Source organism: Hermetia illucens, chromosome 2 (assembly GCF_905115235.1).
Source record: "Hermetia illucens chromosome 2, iHerIll2.2.curated.20191125, whole genome shotgun sequence".
In the NCBI taxonomy this organism is placed as follows: Eukaryota; Metazoa; Arthropoda; class Insecta; order Diptera; family Stratiomyidae; genus Hermetia; species Hermetia illucens.
This window is the reverse complement of record NC_051850.1, coordinates 62,593,175-62,610,955: the sequence shown is the minus strand read 5'-3', so window position 1 is coordinate 62,610,955 and position 17,781 is coordinate 62,593,175. Positions and strand designations below refer to the sequence as shown.

The following is a 17,781-nucleotide window of genomic DNA, read 5'->3' as shown; positions in this document are numbered from 1 at the left end:
CAGTTCATCAAAATACTCAACCCATCGCTCCAATATGCCCATTCGGTTAGAAATCAGATTTCCCTCTTTGTCTCGCCAGGATGACCATCGAGGTGTATAAGGCTTCTTCCTACTGACTTGTTGGTAAAACCTAAGCGCCTAGTGCGGTTGTTCTCTGTGCTTTTCTAGCTCACAAACTTGTTAGTTCTCCCAGGCTTCCTTTTTCCGTCTGTGAAATCGCTTCTCCGCTCGACGGATAAGTGTCTGCGCGTGCCCGCGTTCTTTGAGAATGCAACATTACTCGGTATGCAGCATTCTTCCGTTTCGCTGCTAGCTTACATTTGCCACTGGATCAGCCGTTCCGACTTTTCTTGGGGCTAGGGCCAAGTATCTTCGTTGATGCTTCATCTTCAGGATCTCTGTTGACTGCGGTTATTGCGGTATCCATTTCGCCTTTATAGGTGTTGCGGAGGGCTGTATTGTGAATGGCTTCAGTATTCACCCCCACCTGATTATCAGAGGGGATTGTAGGTGGTGTCGTAATTCGAGCTCGGAGCACTATGCCAACGAGATAGTGATCCGAGTCTATATTCAATTTGGTTAAAATTGGTCGCGTCTGGAGAGGCACATGTATGTTTGTGGACCGCTTTCGCGCGAACCAGGTACTTCCAACAACCATTTCGTGCGATACTGCTAACTGAATAAAAAAGTCCGTTATCATTCGTATGCAAGTATGATCTTGATATCATACTTTGGACAGCCTTCGAGGGTCCGCTCAACTGTCTCGTAGAAGGTATCCTTCTCCAACTCTGCAGTCTCCTCTGTAGAGGCGTGAACGTTTATGAGGCTTATATTTTTTGGCTGACTACGAAACCTACTTCGAGCACATGGTTTACTGGATGGCCGCTATAATATTATATATGGTGTAGTGGCTTCGTTACATCGGTTACGCAACCCTCAATCTGGAGGACCAGTTGGTACATTTTTTCCCATTTTTAGGCGCAGGAGACTCACCTTCATCCTTCTCCGTCTGCAATTTTTCATGATGAGAGAACTCCTAGCGATCACCACGTGGAGCTCAGGAGACAAGGTTGTAGAGGAGTAGTAGAGCTTTTAGTGTTGGTTCAGCAGGCGTTTCCCAGGTTTTATGCTCCACCATGGGTACCAGTCCACGTTTCGCCCTAAGACCTATACTTCCCTTTAACCACCACAGCACACAGTCGAGATGTAATCTCATCATTAATTTGAGATAGGAGTTGCTGAAGGTGCATAGAGTCTGAGAAAACCTGATCTATTCTAAGAGTCCATTTCCGAAAATTCTATACACGCTTTTTAGAATTTGGTGAAGGAAGTTCTGAATCTGTTGCCTGCAGTGCAGCGTGCTGTTATTGATGCCACCACCTCAGCCCCCATCGACTCTTAGTCACCAGTTTCCGCGATGACCTCGAGTCGAACACGTTCCCTGATGACGTCTGGGATTGCGTCGCTACGAGTAATGAAGCGGTACTGATCTGCGACCTGCTACACCTTCACGTGCCCGTATTGCGGGTAATACTTGACGAATTTCTAGTGCAACAAGGAGCGGCAGGATATTGTACCTGCCCCCACCGTTATTTCGTAATAGGATCTCCTCAGTCCTTCATTCGCTACCTACACAAACTTGCTGAACAGCTGCAAAACAGCGGAGCCATGCTCCTGGTGATTGTGACGCCTAGACGTCGAACCACCCCACGATTAGTGGTTTCGATGCCATGCTATCCATTCCGGGAGCGCGATCCAGTCACCATGTCAGATGACTCCCGCCGGTTATCCGTACTAGACTTCAAATTCCTCCATCTCCGCATTTTTGGGTTTGCATTTTATACCTAACTGCCAGGTGTGCTAATAACTTCCTCAGTAAATAATCTGCAAGACTGCAAACTTCCTCAATTTTCTTCACTTACCTCCTGAGACGCTACAACTATTCAGACTGAAGCTGTCCCTCTTCCTTCCGTAACCGGGCTTGGGACCGGCTACGGCATAGTTACTTCTTGTTATTCTTATCACCATAATTAAACGTAGAAAGCACAACTCATACTAAAGTGCAGTTTAAATTTTTTCGACACTCCACGACACTTGGTTGAAATAATAAAGTATTCATCTTTGTTGGCCAGATCGAAGTACATGATAATATAATGGGTATAAAATAGTAATTTTTAACAAAAAGGTAGAAAAAAAGGTGTGTAGTGTCATTCTCTTTTGTGGTGGGCCTCTGAACACTCAGACCATGGTGGTCTATTTTACTCGTCTACAGGGTACTGGGTAAATATAATAAGAAATGGAGAGCTGGGAGCTTTTTTAATGAACTATAGCTGTGGAGAAATTTTTGATGAAGAGTTTTAAATTAAAATTTATTAAATTATGTTCATTTTAGTTATTTGAATTCGCCTATGAGATATTAATACTGTCCAATTTTTAAGATTTTCACAACTTTTGGCCGTTAATTTAAAATATTTTTCACCACAAACAATATCGGAGATCAATTTCTAGATATTTTCAACTGAATATAAGTCTGGATTTCTAGCTGGCCAGGTCATGGTATCACCAAAATTTTAACATTTTCATTAAATTAACCATTTTTATTTAATCAGGTAAATTTGGGAACATAAATTTTAGAATTATCTATCTGAAATACTGGGTTCTTGATGTCCATATCTTTCCCTCATTCCAGCTTATATATCAATGTTTTTTTCTGCCTTCAACTCAATCTATCAATCTCTATCTAGTCCACCCACATAAAATTTCTTCTGATTTGAAAAATAGTATTTTTCAGTAAACATACTTCCCTGGAATCCTTTTGCACTATTTCTGCTTCCTTGATTTCATGATTTTTTGACAGGACGACAGGATTATCTTCTCTTTGTATCTTTTTAAGCGCAAAGTGTATCTTTGTTAGAATTCTACTAACTATCCATTTCATGATTGTTTTGTTTAAATTTCCTTGTATTGTGATACTTCTTACTCCTTCTCCTGCTCAATTCTTCAGACTTCTCTTTTAATACGATTTCGCTCTATGTCAGTGCACAGTGGTTGGAATTGAGACAATTTTGGCATAAAATAGATGGATGTAATTACGAGGTTTTAACTTGATACATTTAATAGTAATGCCCGCCGCAACCGCCCACATACTCTTGAGAACTGCTACACTTTGTGGAAAAAGCTTGACTTACACTTACTGATAAATAAGGTCATGTATAATTGTGCGGTGTTTGAGTCTTGATTACATTAATTAATAAATCAATTTGAGAAATTAAATGTATACAAACGCATATTAATTATTTAATTAACTTCATCATCATCAATGGCGCAACAACCGGTATCCGGTCTAGGCCTGCCTTAATAAGGAACTCCAGACATCCCGGTTTTGCGCCGAGGTCCACCAATTCGATATCCCTAAAAGCTGTCTGGCGTCCTGGCCTACGATATCGCTCCATCTTAGGCAGAGTCTGCCTCGTCTTCTTTTTCTACCATAGATATTGCCCTTATAAACTCTTCGGGCTGGATCATCCTCATCTATACGGATCAAGTGATCGGCGAACCGCAACCTATTGAGCCAGATTTTATCCACAACCGGACGGTCATGGTATCGCTCAAAGATGTCATTCTTATGTAAAAATTCTTCGGAGGATTCTTCTCTCGAACGCAGTCAAGAGTTCACAATTTTTTTTGCTAAGAATCCAAGTTTCCGAGGAATACATGAGGACTGGCAAGATCATTGTCTTGTACGGTGAGAGCTTTGACCCTATGGTGAGACGTTTCGAGCGGAACAGTCTTTGTAACCTGAAATAGGCTCTGTTGGCTGACAACAACCGTGTGCGGATTTCATCACCGTAGGTGTTATCGGTTGTGATTTTCGACCCTAGATAGGAGAAATTATCAACGGTCTGAAAGTTGTATTCTCCTATCCTTATTCTTCCTGTTTGACCAGTGCGGTTTGATGTTGTGGGTTGGTTCGTCTTCGGTGCTGACGTTGCCACCATATATTTTGTCTTGCCTTCATTGATGTGCAGCCCAAGATCTCGCACCGATCGCCGCCTGCTCGATCTGGATGAAGGCAGTTTGTACGTCTCGGGTGGTTCTTCCCATGATGTCGATATCGCCATCATAGGCCAGTAGTTGGGTGGACTTGAAGAGGATCGTACCTCTTGCATTTGCCTCAGCATCACGAATCACTTTCTCGAGGGCCAGGTTAAAGAGGACGCATGATAGGGCATCCCCTTGTCGTAGACCGTTGTTGATGTCGAATGGTCTTGAGAGTGATCCTGCTGCTTTTATCTGGCCTCGCACATTGGTCAGGGTTAGCCTAGTCAGTCGTATTAATTTCGTCTGGATACCGAATTCTCTCATGGCCGTGTACAGTTTTACCCTGGCTATGCTATCATAGGCGGCTTTAAAGTCGATGAATAGATGATGCAACTGTTGTCCACATTCCAACAGTTTTTCCATCGCTTGCCACAGAGAGGAAATCTGATCTGTTGCTGATTTGCCTGAAGTGAAGCCTCTTTGCAATGGACCCATAATGTCTGGGCGTATGGAGCTTTCCGGCCTAGCAAGATAGCGGAGAATATCTTATAGATGGTACTGAGCAACGTGATACCTCTATAATTGCTGCACTGTGTGGTATCTCCTTTTTTATATATAAGACAGATAATACCTCTTTACCAATCGTCAGGCATTGATTCGCTGTTCCACACCTTGAGCATTAGTCGATGAACCACTTGGTGTAGTTGGTCGCCTCCATATTTAACCAATTTGACTCTAATTCCATCGGCTCCTGGCGACTTATTATTTTTTAGCCGATGAGTTGCACGAACTGTTTCTCCTAAACTTGGTGGTAGCGGGACTTCCAACTCGCCGATGTTCTGGTTGTTCAGTAGCTCATCAAAGTAATCAACCCATCGCTCTAATATGCCCATTCTGTCGCAAATCAGATTTCCCTCTTTGTGTCGGCAGGATGAGGTTCGAGGTGTATAAGGCTTCATCCTGCTGACTTGTTGGTAAAACTTCCGCGCCTGACGCCGTTGCTCTGTCTTTTTCTAGTTCACAGACTTCTTGGTTCTCCCAGGCTTCCTTTTTCTGTCTGTAAAGTCGCTTCTCCGCTCAACGGAGTTCGTGATAGGCCTCTGCGCGTGCCCACGTTCTTTGAAAACATTACTCGGTATGCACCATTCTTCCGTTTCGTTGCTAGCTTACATTCATCGTCAAACCAGCCGTTCCGACGCCTTTTACGGCTGGGGCCAAGTATATTTGTCGCCGTATCCATTATAACGTTCTTCAGGTGATTGTGAAGATCATTTGTTGATGCTTCATCTCCAGGCCCTCTGTAGACTGCAGTTATTGCGGCATCCATTTCCCTCTTATAGGTGTCGCGGAGGGTTGTGTTGTGGATGGCGTCAGTGTTCACTCTCACTTAATTGTCAGAGGGGATTTTTGGTGGTATTGTTATTCGAGCTCGGAGCACCATGCCAACGAGATAATGATCCGAGTCTATATTGACCCCCCTGTATGTTCTGACATTCATCCAGGCTGAGAGGTGGCGGCCTTCGATCAACACGTGGTCAATTTGGTTGAAAGTGGTCCCGTCTGGAGAGGCCCACGTATGTTTGTGGACCGCATTCAGCGCAAACCAGGTACTTCCAACAACCATTTCGTGTGACACTGCTAATTGGATAATCCGCAGTCTGTTATCATTTATATTTTGGTGTGATCTATGGGAGCCTGAATAGGGGCATCTTCCCTACTTGGTTGTTAAAATCCCCAAGTATGATTTTGATATCGTATCTGGGGCAGGCTTCGAGAGTTCTTTCTACTGCCTCGTAGATGGTATCCTCCTCCGACTCTGCAGTCTCCTCTGTAGGGGCGTGAACGTTAATGAGGCTTATATTTCTAAACTTGCCTCGCAAGCGCAGAGTGCATAGCCGTTCACTTATGTTTTCAAAGCCGATAACAGCAGGTTTCATTTTTTGGCTGACTAAGAAACATACTCCGAGTACATGGTTTACTGGATGGCCACTATAATATATGGTCTAGCGGCTCTTCTCCAGGAAATCGGTCCCTGTCGAATGCATCTCTAGTAACGCTGTTGCATCAGCCCTATAATGGGAGAGGGTATCGGCTAGCTGCTCAGCCGCTTCATCTCTGTACAGGGAGCGCACGTTCCAAGAGAAAATGCGCAAATCGTTATTCCTTTGTCGTTGCCGGGTTCGTCGTTGTGTAATCCGTCCAGTCCGAGGCTCCTGTTGTGGCTTCGTAACAAGTTGTTTTCCGTGTAGGGTTGTCAGCCCTACCCAACCCCCAACCTGGAGGACCAGTTGGTACAATTTGTCCCGTTTTTAGGCGCGGGAGACTCGCCTTTATCCTTTTCCGTCTGCAGCTTTTCGTTAAGGAAGAGCTCCCAGTGGTCACCACGTGAAGTGGAGATAGGGTTTGGTAGTAGATCTGTTGGTGTTGGTTCAACACGCATTTCCCAGGTTTTATGCTCCATCGTGGGTACCAATTCACGTTTGGCCCTGGGACCTATACTACCCTTAACTTAACTTGATTTAATTTTTTCATTAATTTAATTGATTATTATTAATTGTATACTTATCTTCCACTTCTAGCTGGGTTTGCATTATTATCGGGTTTGGAATCGAATCCAAAGTCCTCAGCAGTAAGTTCATTGTCCATATTGTCTGTTCCAACAAGCTTCGATAATTTCTTACTGCTTGAAAGCAATAGATCCGATGAATCCATTGCTCAATGAAACATATCCTTATTGTTATTACCTTCGGTACTTTTTGAGAATGCCACAGCCTATCCTGTTTATAATATTTGTTCCGTGTCTCTGATGGATTTTCGCTGAGGCATTCGAAGGGAACTAATGACACCGAAATAGTCGGAGGTCTATGAATCAATATTTTGTGTCTTGAAATTCGAATGGACTTTTCTTAATTCACATGAAATGGAATATTAACATCTAAACGCCAATAATCTTATATCTGGCAATTTTTTCCTTGCCTTGGCGCCTTCGTTAGTGTTTTCACATTAATTTTGTTTTGGTTTATCTACATGAAGCCTCATTCCCTTCTACAATCTCTCCAAATATTTTGTACGGATAATAATTTCCTCCTTATGCCCGTTGCCTGCGGCCAATTCGATAAGAGATCCTTAAAACAAAGTCACGGAATTGTACCCAAAATTAAATTGGATTTACGTTATATTGTAACGTGTTAGGTATTGGCTGAAATACCTATATTTCCGGACTTACATTCCTTATTTTCAAAAAATATTTAGGTCTTTCTGAGCTGGCAGATGCATGTAAAAAAAAGAAGTACTATCTCCAAGGAGATCAGTAGAAAGTTCGTTAACCATTTTTGTTTTTATTACACATACCGCCTACGCCATATATTTTTCGTCGATATTTGTTACCATTTTTGAGGAAAGCCAGAATAATTCTTGTAAGAAGTCAATTACATTTTGGCAAGTACTTATTAATATAAGTGGTGAAATTATAAATATGTTTTTGTTATTTTTTAATTTTATTAATTTTCCTAAAGATTCAGTCTCAGAACGCAATCGCGGGCGAGTCACTTATCAGTCTAAATACAAAAAATTATTAGCAAATGCTATGCAACACCTTGCACATGCAGCTGAGTAAGCTTGCAATTTGACCCTTCATAAAAAAAATTCCACAATATGGGAAAAATGTAGATGACAGGTCAGCATTTTATTTTCAATAAATTAGCGACTGATATGTGGTTTCTCGCAGTCCTTTCTCGATACTTTTAGCTGAAACGCTGTCCGTGTAAATTTGGATCATTTTGTTATTAAATTCTATTAAATAAAGAGTGTTGGTTTCTTTGCAAGGAACACGTTATGTGGCGGACGTAGAAGAACAAAATTATTGACCAAAAGCTGACTTTCAAGTCATCGTAAGCAAGGTTGCTGCAAAAAATAAATGACCATGAAATTTGGATGAGCTATTTTATATTTTGTTAAGTTAATTGAGTGTTTTTTAGGGAATCTAAAAATTGACTTTATGCCAAAGTTTTGGCGATTCCAATCACTGTACATTGATAGCTGATGACTTTTCAACTGGCCTGTATTGTTTATTTGGATCAGAATTTATACTATAGAATAAATCAATGTTATCGGTAAATTAAAGATTTTGGACATAACCGAGCAACTTTCGTGGAGTTGGTGTAACTCCTTTATTTATTTTTTAGTGAGTTCTCTAAAATTTAATTTAAACACAGAAAACAATCAAATGTACTTTAATTACCGTTAATATATTCAAAACTGACCTTTATCCTTGTAGTAAATTGATTATTATTATTATTCTGTTAAGGGAAAGTCGCACCGCGTCCTTAAAGAACTATTGTGCCCTTTTTACTGGATATAGTGTACCTATTGATCATAGTATCTCAAGCAAGCCTATAACCGTCAGGAACTATGTTCTCTACTTCCAGATTTTTCAGCTTTGCATCTGGTATTAAGTGCTCTCCCAGATGCCTCGACCTACTTTGCACAAGTGCCGGACACTGTCCCAGGACGTGTATAGAGGTTTCGTCATACTCCTCACAAAACCTGCAGGCAGTGTCCGTAGATATCCCTAGCCTGACAAAAATGTTGTGTTGTAAACTGTACTGTGTGGAAAAATTTTACATCGCACTATATTTTATTGGTATAAATGTCATGGCCTTGTCTATAATACTCTCCGATCGATGATTGCTTGGAATGGAATTCTCTAGAGTTTTTTCTGGCCGACCTCTTGACCCGCCCCGTCCCCGTCGTCGCCGGATGCCAATATTCCAGCATCCCATTGGATTGCAAATGGTATGCAGTTGTCCAATGACTTTTAGAATCGAAGAATTTTCCAAGCTCCGAAAAGAGTCAGACTCGAACTGCATTCCCGGAATCAACTCTCGTCAATACTTGCTACTGTGCGAGTCTCACAAAAGGCCTACAATGCCGAGATGTATGCCGTGGAAGCGCTTTGTTGTACACCCAGTTCCTTCTTAACATGCCTAGTGATTAAAAATAAAACTAGGTAGCTTGCTCCTACTACAATATATTTTAATAGTTAGTAAATACGTATTTCGAGAGCTACTTACTCTCTTCCTCAGTACTTAAGCTACCTTAAGCTTTATTTTTATTTAGAAGCATCGGAACGATAACTATTTTATGCCTAGTGATCTTAGATTTCTGACATGCGATCGGAAAATTATTTTCCTAATGTCAAAGAAAAAAATAAAAGTTAGTCACTGTTCGTCACAGATAACTTCTGAAAAGAGAGAAATAAAATAAAATAAAATACTTATTAATAAAATGTAAACAATTTTTCCGATATCATGGCCAACGCAATTCATAAAACTAAGTGCGTTCGGTCCGCCACAGTTCCATTGAGCGGGGTTTAACTGCTTCCAGAAGAAACTCAACACCTGCCAGCTTTGGTTCACCTTCGATATCTGAAGAATCGACGAACACCGCTAGAGGTACATTCTTTTGAGGGAATACCAAAAGTGTAGTGTCTTCCAGCTGCTGCTTGGTGGTGTCAAAATGCCGTTAAGAGCTACATGCCGAGCTTGTCCCTACTCAACTGTTTCATTCCCCCCCACCCCACCCATCGTAGTGGATTTCAAAATATCAAGTCCGCCAGCAAGCGATTCACATTTGTTGTTTCACCTACCGACAGGCGCTTTGCCGTTTGCTCCTTCAGACAAGCGTCCTAATGGTAATTGAATGTGGTAGCGTCTAATATGACGGCCGCTAAGGAAAACTGCACCTGATTTTGACGGAACTAAGCCTCCATGTTTCACCGCTAGAACTGTGGCATTCTTATTGCAACGACAGTTACGGATGCAAAAGGCCCCCCGCCATCCTTTGCATCGCTGAACATTGAAACAAGTTGGAATACTGGAAGTTCGCGCTTCGGGTATAAAGGTTTTGTGTACATATTATGTAAGAAACTTTAACGCACATTTTTCTGTCCGTATATAGCTACAAATCCAACATAATCCTTCATATTTTTCCAAACTACAAGACATACATACATATTAAAGCCTCAATTTATTATTATCCTCACCCTAAACAAACAAACTGCCTATTTCCGAATACTGGACATATATATGCACGTACATAAATTGATCCGATTTACTTCGTGCACAAAAGCATACATATGCACGTATATTAAATACGGTTGGTTTAATGTACAAATATATCTATCTGAATTAGACACTATGCGCAAACTTCATTAGGACGCATATAATATATACCTACCTACACACATGTCTCTTTGCAGTAATTGATATATATATACAAATGACTAAAAAACTAAAACGAAATAATTCTTTGGGACCCCATTCATATGAACTTACTTCGTTGTGGTATTGACGCGATGATGAGATGTGATGATGACGTCATACACGTTACAGAATGCACGAAATTCACAAAAAATGCCAAAGATTCACCTCCTAAAACTTTGTTAATAATAATAATAATAATAATCGTTGGCGCAACAATCCATATTGGATCAAGGCCTTGAAGTGTGTTAGAGCACTTCATTCAAGACCGTAACGGTACACCACAGTACACTGTGGGAGGCAATGTGGTCAGCATTGCGCTCGCCCGAGATTATTACAATGATTTGACTCAGGTACTCATTCACAGCTGAGTCGACTGGTGTCCGACATCCAGTCACGATAACAAATTCCTCTGTCCCCAGCGACATTTGAACCGCGACCTTCCGCTACGACAGCCCAGCGCTCTAACCACTTGAGCCATCCGGACACTCACTTGTTAATAATAGTTGGATTTTATTCACACTTGACCAAATTCTGCATTATGTTATCTCTTATCCCCATACCGTGGATGTAGAAATATACTATTATTAACTTTATTTGTGCAGATATTGGAACCGGATGTATTTTGAGGTCTAGCTTTCGTAGAGATGAACCACTGTGGTTTTTTTTCTGATTTTTCGGTTGGACAGGTTCTGAGAACAAGACCTGTTACACTTTTTGGGGGTCATATTTTGAGCTTTGGATGGATATGGAACCAGTTTCGAAAAGTACTAATCGAGCCATTTCATTTTATAAAAAAATTTCGCACCCTGCCCTTAAAGTTAACACAAAATGGCGCAATTTGCTTTATGTAAAGGGAACAACAGATTATACGCTCGCACCAATTTTTGTGATAATCGGTCTAACCGTTTCCGAATAAATCGGGTGTGACAGACAGACGGACTGACAGACATAGACTTGATTCTAATAAGGTTTTGTTTCACACAAACACCCGCCCCCTTAAGTTCGTTCTTGCACCACGAATGTAGCAATGTAAACTATGATATAGAGCATGATCCTACAAAGTTTATTTGAACAGATATCGGTATGGAGGGTATTTCGGAGCTTAGGCGCCATATAGTGACAGCCACTTAATTTTTTCAGATTTCTTGATTGGGTAGTTTCTGAGAATGGGTTCGTTAAAGAAATAATCACTTCCAACCCCCCTTACTCCCCACCTTTTCAACAAATGTCAAAACTAAGACCGGCTTTGAAAAGTACTAATCGAGACCTTTCATTTGATACTCCACATGACTATATTTGACAAAAAAAAAATGTATGTATGGGGACCCACCCCCGCTTAAATTTTACGTAGAATGATGTAACTCACTGTATGCGTGAGCGTTCACAGTTCCCACCTGTCCACCAAATTTGGTCTCAATCGCTATAACCGTCTGCGTGGAAAATGCGTGTGGTAGACAGACAGAGGGTCAGTAAACCGATTTTAATAAGGTTTTGTTGTACACAAAGCCTTAAAAACAAGTCGAGAAACCGGAAGCTGGACGCTTTGGGTATGAAACGTGCGTTTCTTTATAAAAACATTTGGGGTCCCATTAGAACCTAGCACGTAATATATGTATATATTATGTGAAAATATCCACTTTCGATACTGACTTTGATACTGACATTCAAAGTCTTGAATTTATACAAAAGCGACAACTTTGATCTACTATAACCTTGTTAGTAATAGTCCGATTTGCCCAAAACTTGGTGCGATCATGCTCTATGCCATAGCTCTAGAATGAACTTAAGTGTCAGTCAATCTCTAAAAATTATAGTTAGATACTATTATTAACTTTATTTGAACAGTTATCGGTATGGAGGGTATTTCGGAGCCTAGGCACCATATAGTGGCAGCTTCTTGATTTTTTTCAGGTTTTACGGTTGGATAGTTTCTGAGAATGGGTCCATGAAATAAATGATCACTTTCGCTTGTCCACGAAGACGCTTTCGAGACCCATCGCATTTGTCCAAGAAGGACTACTGCCGGAAATACTCCCAGATCAAGTAATTGACCCATTCAGTAGGAGTTTTTCAATTCTTCGATCTCCACCAATGCCAAAAACGACAAAAAGTCTGGAAGGTGATCCGGGCAATGCCACTGACCTGCCATTAAATAAAAGAGTGCGAGAAAAAGACGGTGATCATCTTCGGAAGCAGGCGCCTAAGAGGAAGAGGGGCGCACTAGCAGTTCCGAAGAACGGACCTAACAGTAAGAAAGGAGGAAGCCTGAGTCCCTAGCGCGATTGTCATCAACCGAAGCGAAACCAAAGGCAACCGAAAATGATGGAAGACCAAGGTCACTCGCAAAAAGAAAAAAAACGAATTGAAGGTGCGAAATGCTGGAGTGGGTAATCTATACTAGATTTCTCCCGATCATTGAAAGCCAAGAAGGCCTCTCCGATCGATAGTATGGATTGCGTAAAGCGAGATCAACCATTGATGCCTGTCCGAAAGTGCAATTCACGGAAAGGAAGCTACCAGCATAAAATGGGGGTTTGTAACCCTGGATGTGAAAAATGCATTCAATTCAGCCAATTGGAGCCGTACATAGAAGTCCCTGGTGCTTCCACCTCTCTCGCTGCCATGGTGGATAATTACTTGCGAGAAAGGGCGCTCTGATACAACACCGATAAGGGGATAGTCGGGGGTGGTTTTAGTGGGTAAAAATAGCACACAGGCGAGTCCAGCCCAGCGTCTTTTGAAGATTTCCACTTCCTCAAAAAAAAAGCAGACAAGCAGTAAACCGATTTTAATAAGGTTCTGTTTTACACAAAACCTTAATAAAGGCAAGTATACGTGGAATTTAGCTGAAAAACAAATGAAAACACAGATGTCATCTTTATCTATCAAATTTCGGAGCTGGAATGTTCTGTCTTTCGTAAGTTCACTTTTGTGATACCTAAATAATGTGAAGGCTAGGTCCACGTTGGGCCCCATTTATAGTAACTATTAAAGCTTGCGGATGATCAAAATGAATGGTCACTTTGCCGCTTACTTTATTAGACGTTACATTTTCTTCTATGTTATCGTTACTGTTATTTTCGAAGTGCTAGGCCTAAGGTTTCAACGAAAAAAAATAAATTAGAGAGATTAACGGAACGCTGGATGCCCTTTCATCACTTTTCTGATTTCTAGGATAGCTCTACCCCTGATATTAACCATACGATCACCTTACACCTCCCCAATCCCCATAATCATTGCCGTAAGTACTTTGTAAATAGTATAAAGTACGAAATCAAAAATTTCCATTGGAGACAACAATTATGCTTACCCAGCTTCGAATGTCCTTATTATTCCGTCGCTGTTATTCCCCAGTCCAGTTTCCCAGGAAAGGTACAGTAGAATGTCTCGAATATGGTATTTGACAAGATAAATTCTTAAATAAATTTAACCAAATTAAATTTCAATTGTGTTCACATTGTCCATCCCTTATCGTTCCAGACATGCTTCGTGCAGGTGAGGAAAAAAGAGCCGCCGCATCCAATTCGGGTAGCGAAAACCATAGACGTGATTGCTAGGATAACATTTCCAACAGCTTACGCAATTTTTTTAATATTCTTTTTCGTCCACTACAAAGGATTTTCATAGAGGTCGTCTATAACAATCAATATATATTAATGTTATTGCAATTTCGCAGCACTAGAAACCACAAGACACCAATGCGACGTTTCATTTTATTGTTTCAATAGTTATTTATCAAATCACGTATACATTGATACTTATAATGAGAGTAAATTTGTAAAACTTCTTGAAAAGCAAATAAATGCAACGTGTAACGAAACTTTCAATTCTTCTAGTTGCTGGGACATACTGACTGCCTTTTGTATTAATAAATTATTTTTTTAAAGTAGAATGAATTTAGTAAGAAGAAAGTATTCGTACCGCATAAGTTTATAAGTATTAAACATTAATTCAGAATACTCGTACAACCTAGACTACATATTCGATCACAAGTCATGCTGAAGTACCATTAATGATAAATTAAAGGCAACTAAGCGACAAAATTCAAAATGAAACGAAAATTAATGCAATTATTCGAAAGCGAACTAAGTAAGCTGGGGCGCAAGCCCGCGGGTGTCACGGAAATTGGAGCACTTTTTTGAAATAATTACTACATTTCACTGTCATTGAATTTCCAAATTACTATTTTCTACAACTTACGGCGAAAGAGTAGAACGCAAGATGATCAAACAAAGCTAGTACGCAGTTCAGCCGCTAACTGGTAATTTAGTGTTTAGACAAATCTAGTTGCAAGTCCTTCCAGTAAAGGGGCTGACAGCTGTAGCAATCACAGGGCATGTGCAAGGCTCTTTGGACAATTGTTTATCAATGATAATTCGCGAATCAACAAAGTAAACTTCACTCTTTGATTTTTAACATAAATATTACGCATAAGGAGGGTTGTTAAGAGGCTATTTAAGAGAATACGCAAGAGAATTTCCAGCTTACCTTTAGGCACCTACTCGTATCATAGTGGACCAAAGTTTTCGAGTTGGTTCTTTTAACGTATTGCCTCAAAAGAGTAAAGCACATTCAGTAGGCAATGTCCCTACAAACGAGCAGAAACGCGGCCAAACCAAGTAGGCCAGACCACGATCAACAACGAATGAGTCTGTTTGAGTAACTTAATTGAAGAAATGAAAAAGATTATGTAATTTTTGTTTTCAACTTCTGTGTTTAATAAAGAAGTACTAAAGTTAAAAATATGCATTTTTTTAATTTCATAAACAATCCACTTACTATTTATGGTTCCTGTAAACATTAAGGTGGAGCTTAATGAATTACTGAAACGGGCTTATTGTAGAAGAGAAAACGATCTTGCTCCTTTTATCATAGCGCCTTCAGTGACCATCATCGGAAACAGCTTCTTCAACTCGTATTTGAAGCCTGGAGAGGCGATTGTTCTCCATCAAGAAAACACACCGGTAACACCAGGAATTTATAAAGTCGTCCTTCCTCCAAGCGAGCCGAACGGCATGGCTACCTGAATTTGCGGAGTCGCACTAAACGGACTATACGAAGCTGCAAACAGGAATACTACAGGTAACTTTATCTCACAACAACCCCAAAAAGTGAAATATAGCTTAAAAATATATTTCGAGCATGATACGCGGGCAAAAGTCATTTCATACGCCAAAATCTGATTCAGCGAACCCGTTAATTTTTTTGAAACGAATATCAACATAGTACTTGTTCAGTATTCGTGCATTATTGTACACGTTTTGACTTCTTCATCAATCACCACAGCATGAAAACCCGAGGACATGCATTGGGGCGAGAAAGTTTTCCTATGCCTCCACATATGTATATATTTATGGATTAGTACAGAGCAGTACCACTTGAGAATTACAATTGCCTAATATCCCCTCCCAGTTCATATTCTTTCTAGGCGGTGTCCCAAACTGCTAATAGATGGTAACCAGGTTTACTCTGGGTTCCAATCCACATTGGATTAGGAGGCAATAAGGCTGCCGACGGGCTAACCAGAAAGGGATCGGAGATGCCTCTACATAGACTAGAACCCTTCTCTGAAATCGGAAATGGATTCATAGCTACGAGCGTTCAAAAGATTATTTAAACATCGCCTAGAGCTTCCGGATCATAGTAGGAATACCCACTGGTCACTGTAGGCTAAATTATCATCTGGGAAAGATAAGGATACCTACGGACACTGCCAGCAGATTTTGTGGGAAAGATGACGAAAACTCCACACATGTTCTGGGACAGTGTCTGGTGCTTGTATAAGTTGAAGCACCTGGGGGAATACTTAAGTTATATCTGTTTAGATTTTTTAATGGTTTAAAATACGCTAAAACATTCCCAGATTCATGATCAATAACGATCTTGTATATAAACAACTTAGAAATATTTTTAAAATTTGTTTCTCTGTAGTAACTCCCCCGTTTATGCCTTTTCAATATAGCAATGAGACTTTTTGTTTGGGGTAGGGTAGGTGCATGCGTTTATGCACAAAGTGTTCAAACCCCGCAGCGGTACACTGTCGGACTACCAACTAAACACCTCCTTGTCGTCGGAGAACTAGCCTAGAACCTCTGTCACATCAATTTGGGCTAGCCACCGAGCTCTCCCGTCTTGGCCTTGAAATAAGGGAATTCCTTTCAACAACGGGCTGGATTGTTAGTTTAAGGAACCCGATGCTATTCGGCCCCTACATCGGTCAAGCTCTACCGTCTTTGCAACGAACCGAAACATAATGCGCAACAATACTTCACCTGTTAGCGCTCCTTAGCATCTCCTCGATAATGTTGTCTAGAGTGAGATCTCCTCTGTTTAAATAAAGTTGTTGACGAATCCCATCCCACCTTCCACAAGAAAATAAGGTGTGATGGACGTCGTCCACAACCAAATTGCAGAACACGCAATCAGGTGATCGTGCTTTCCCAATCTTGTGTAGGTAAGATTTCGTGCCCATTTAGGAACTGGGTAAGGAAATAGTCAGTCTCAATATGTTTCCAATTCGCCCACGCATATAAGTAGCCAATGAGCCATACAGTACGTCTGCCTCTTGTCTCATTTTCCTAAGAAAGTTGCCACTCGTCTAGTGTTCGTTGTCGGCCTTCAGGAGCAACCACCTGTTGGCTTTCTCTCTTGCGCTTGTATGTGGCTTTACGCTCTTTAGCAAGAAGAGCATCGAAGATCACTCCCGCGATCACCATCACGGCCGATTCACAGACAATGGATTACGCAGACGACACCCGCAAAGCTCTTGGTCATTGCACCGTAGAGCAGAACGCACTGCGTTGAACCTCAAACTCTAGCTGCAACCTTGTCTGCTGCTACTTAAATTTACTTAACTATTGGTTTTGATTGGATTATCGCTACCTCCTCTGACCCTCTAGCGCCTCGTAGAGCTGGAAGGGGTTACTCAGGTATTCCCCCAAAAACCGTAAGAGATAGCTCAGCACGTTGAAAATATTGTCTAGTGTGCGTAGAATATCTCTCCATCCTACAGCAGTAAAGGCATTTCTAACGTCAAGCGTTACGAGGAGCATCACCCGTCTAACTCAGCAGCTGCGCGCCGCCGCTCGATAAATGCCATCCATGACTTGCATAACAGCATCAAGTGTAGATCTCCCCGCTCTAAAGCCGAACTCCCATGGGGTAGTGGTGTGTATGACGACGGCAGCTCAAGGTCATCTTTTCCTTTGCTGATCAGTGCAAGTCGCCACCTCCCAGCAAAAAGGGAAAGTGAACTCTTTTAGGTAAGCGTTGAATACGCCGAGCAAAAGTAGTCTGCCGATGTAGGAGTTCCAGTTTGTATATCCCTGCAGAGATACTATCGAGTCATGGCGCCTTCTTATTTCTAATAGGGAGGACCACCTTTTCCAATTCTTTTACTGAAAAACGTGGGCAGTTCTCAGTGCCATCCGCGCTGCCGTCAGCATCCCATATCGGCTGCGTAGGGAGTAATACTTGT

The 17,781-nt window shown here is 41.2% G+C and overlaps 1 protein-coding gene across 2 annotated transcripts in view; it reads left to right on the top strand.

Moving 5' to 3' along the window:
* LOC119649571 (glycine receptor subunit alpha-2) overlaps positions 1 to 15,047 on the top strand; it is a 371,241-nt gene extending 356,194 nt beyond the window's left edge. For both annotated transcript variants that reach the window (XM_038051774.1, XM_038051773.1), the window contains exon 15: positions 13,785 to 15,047. In XM_038051774.1, coding sequence (XP_037907702.1) covers positions 13,785 to 13,931 — 147 coding nt within the window. In that variant the 3' untranslated portion in view covers positions 13,932 to 15,047. The remainder of the gene's footprint in view (positions 1 to 13,784) is intronic.
* Positions 15,048 to 17,781: the final 2,734 nt, after the last annotated feature.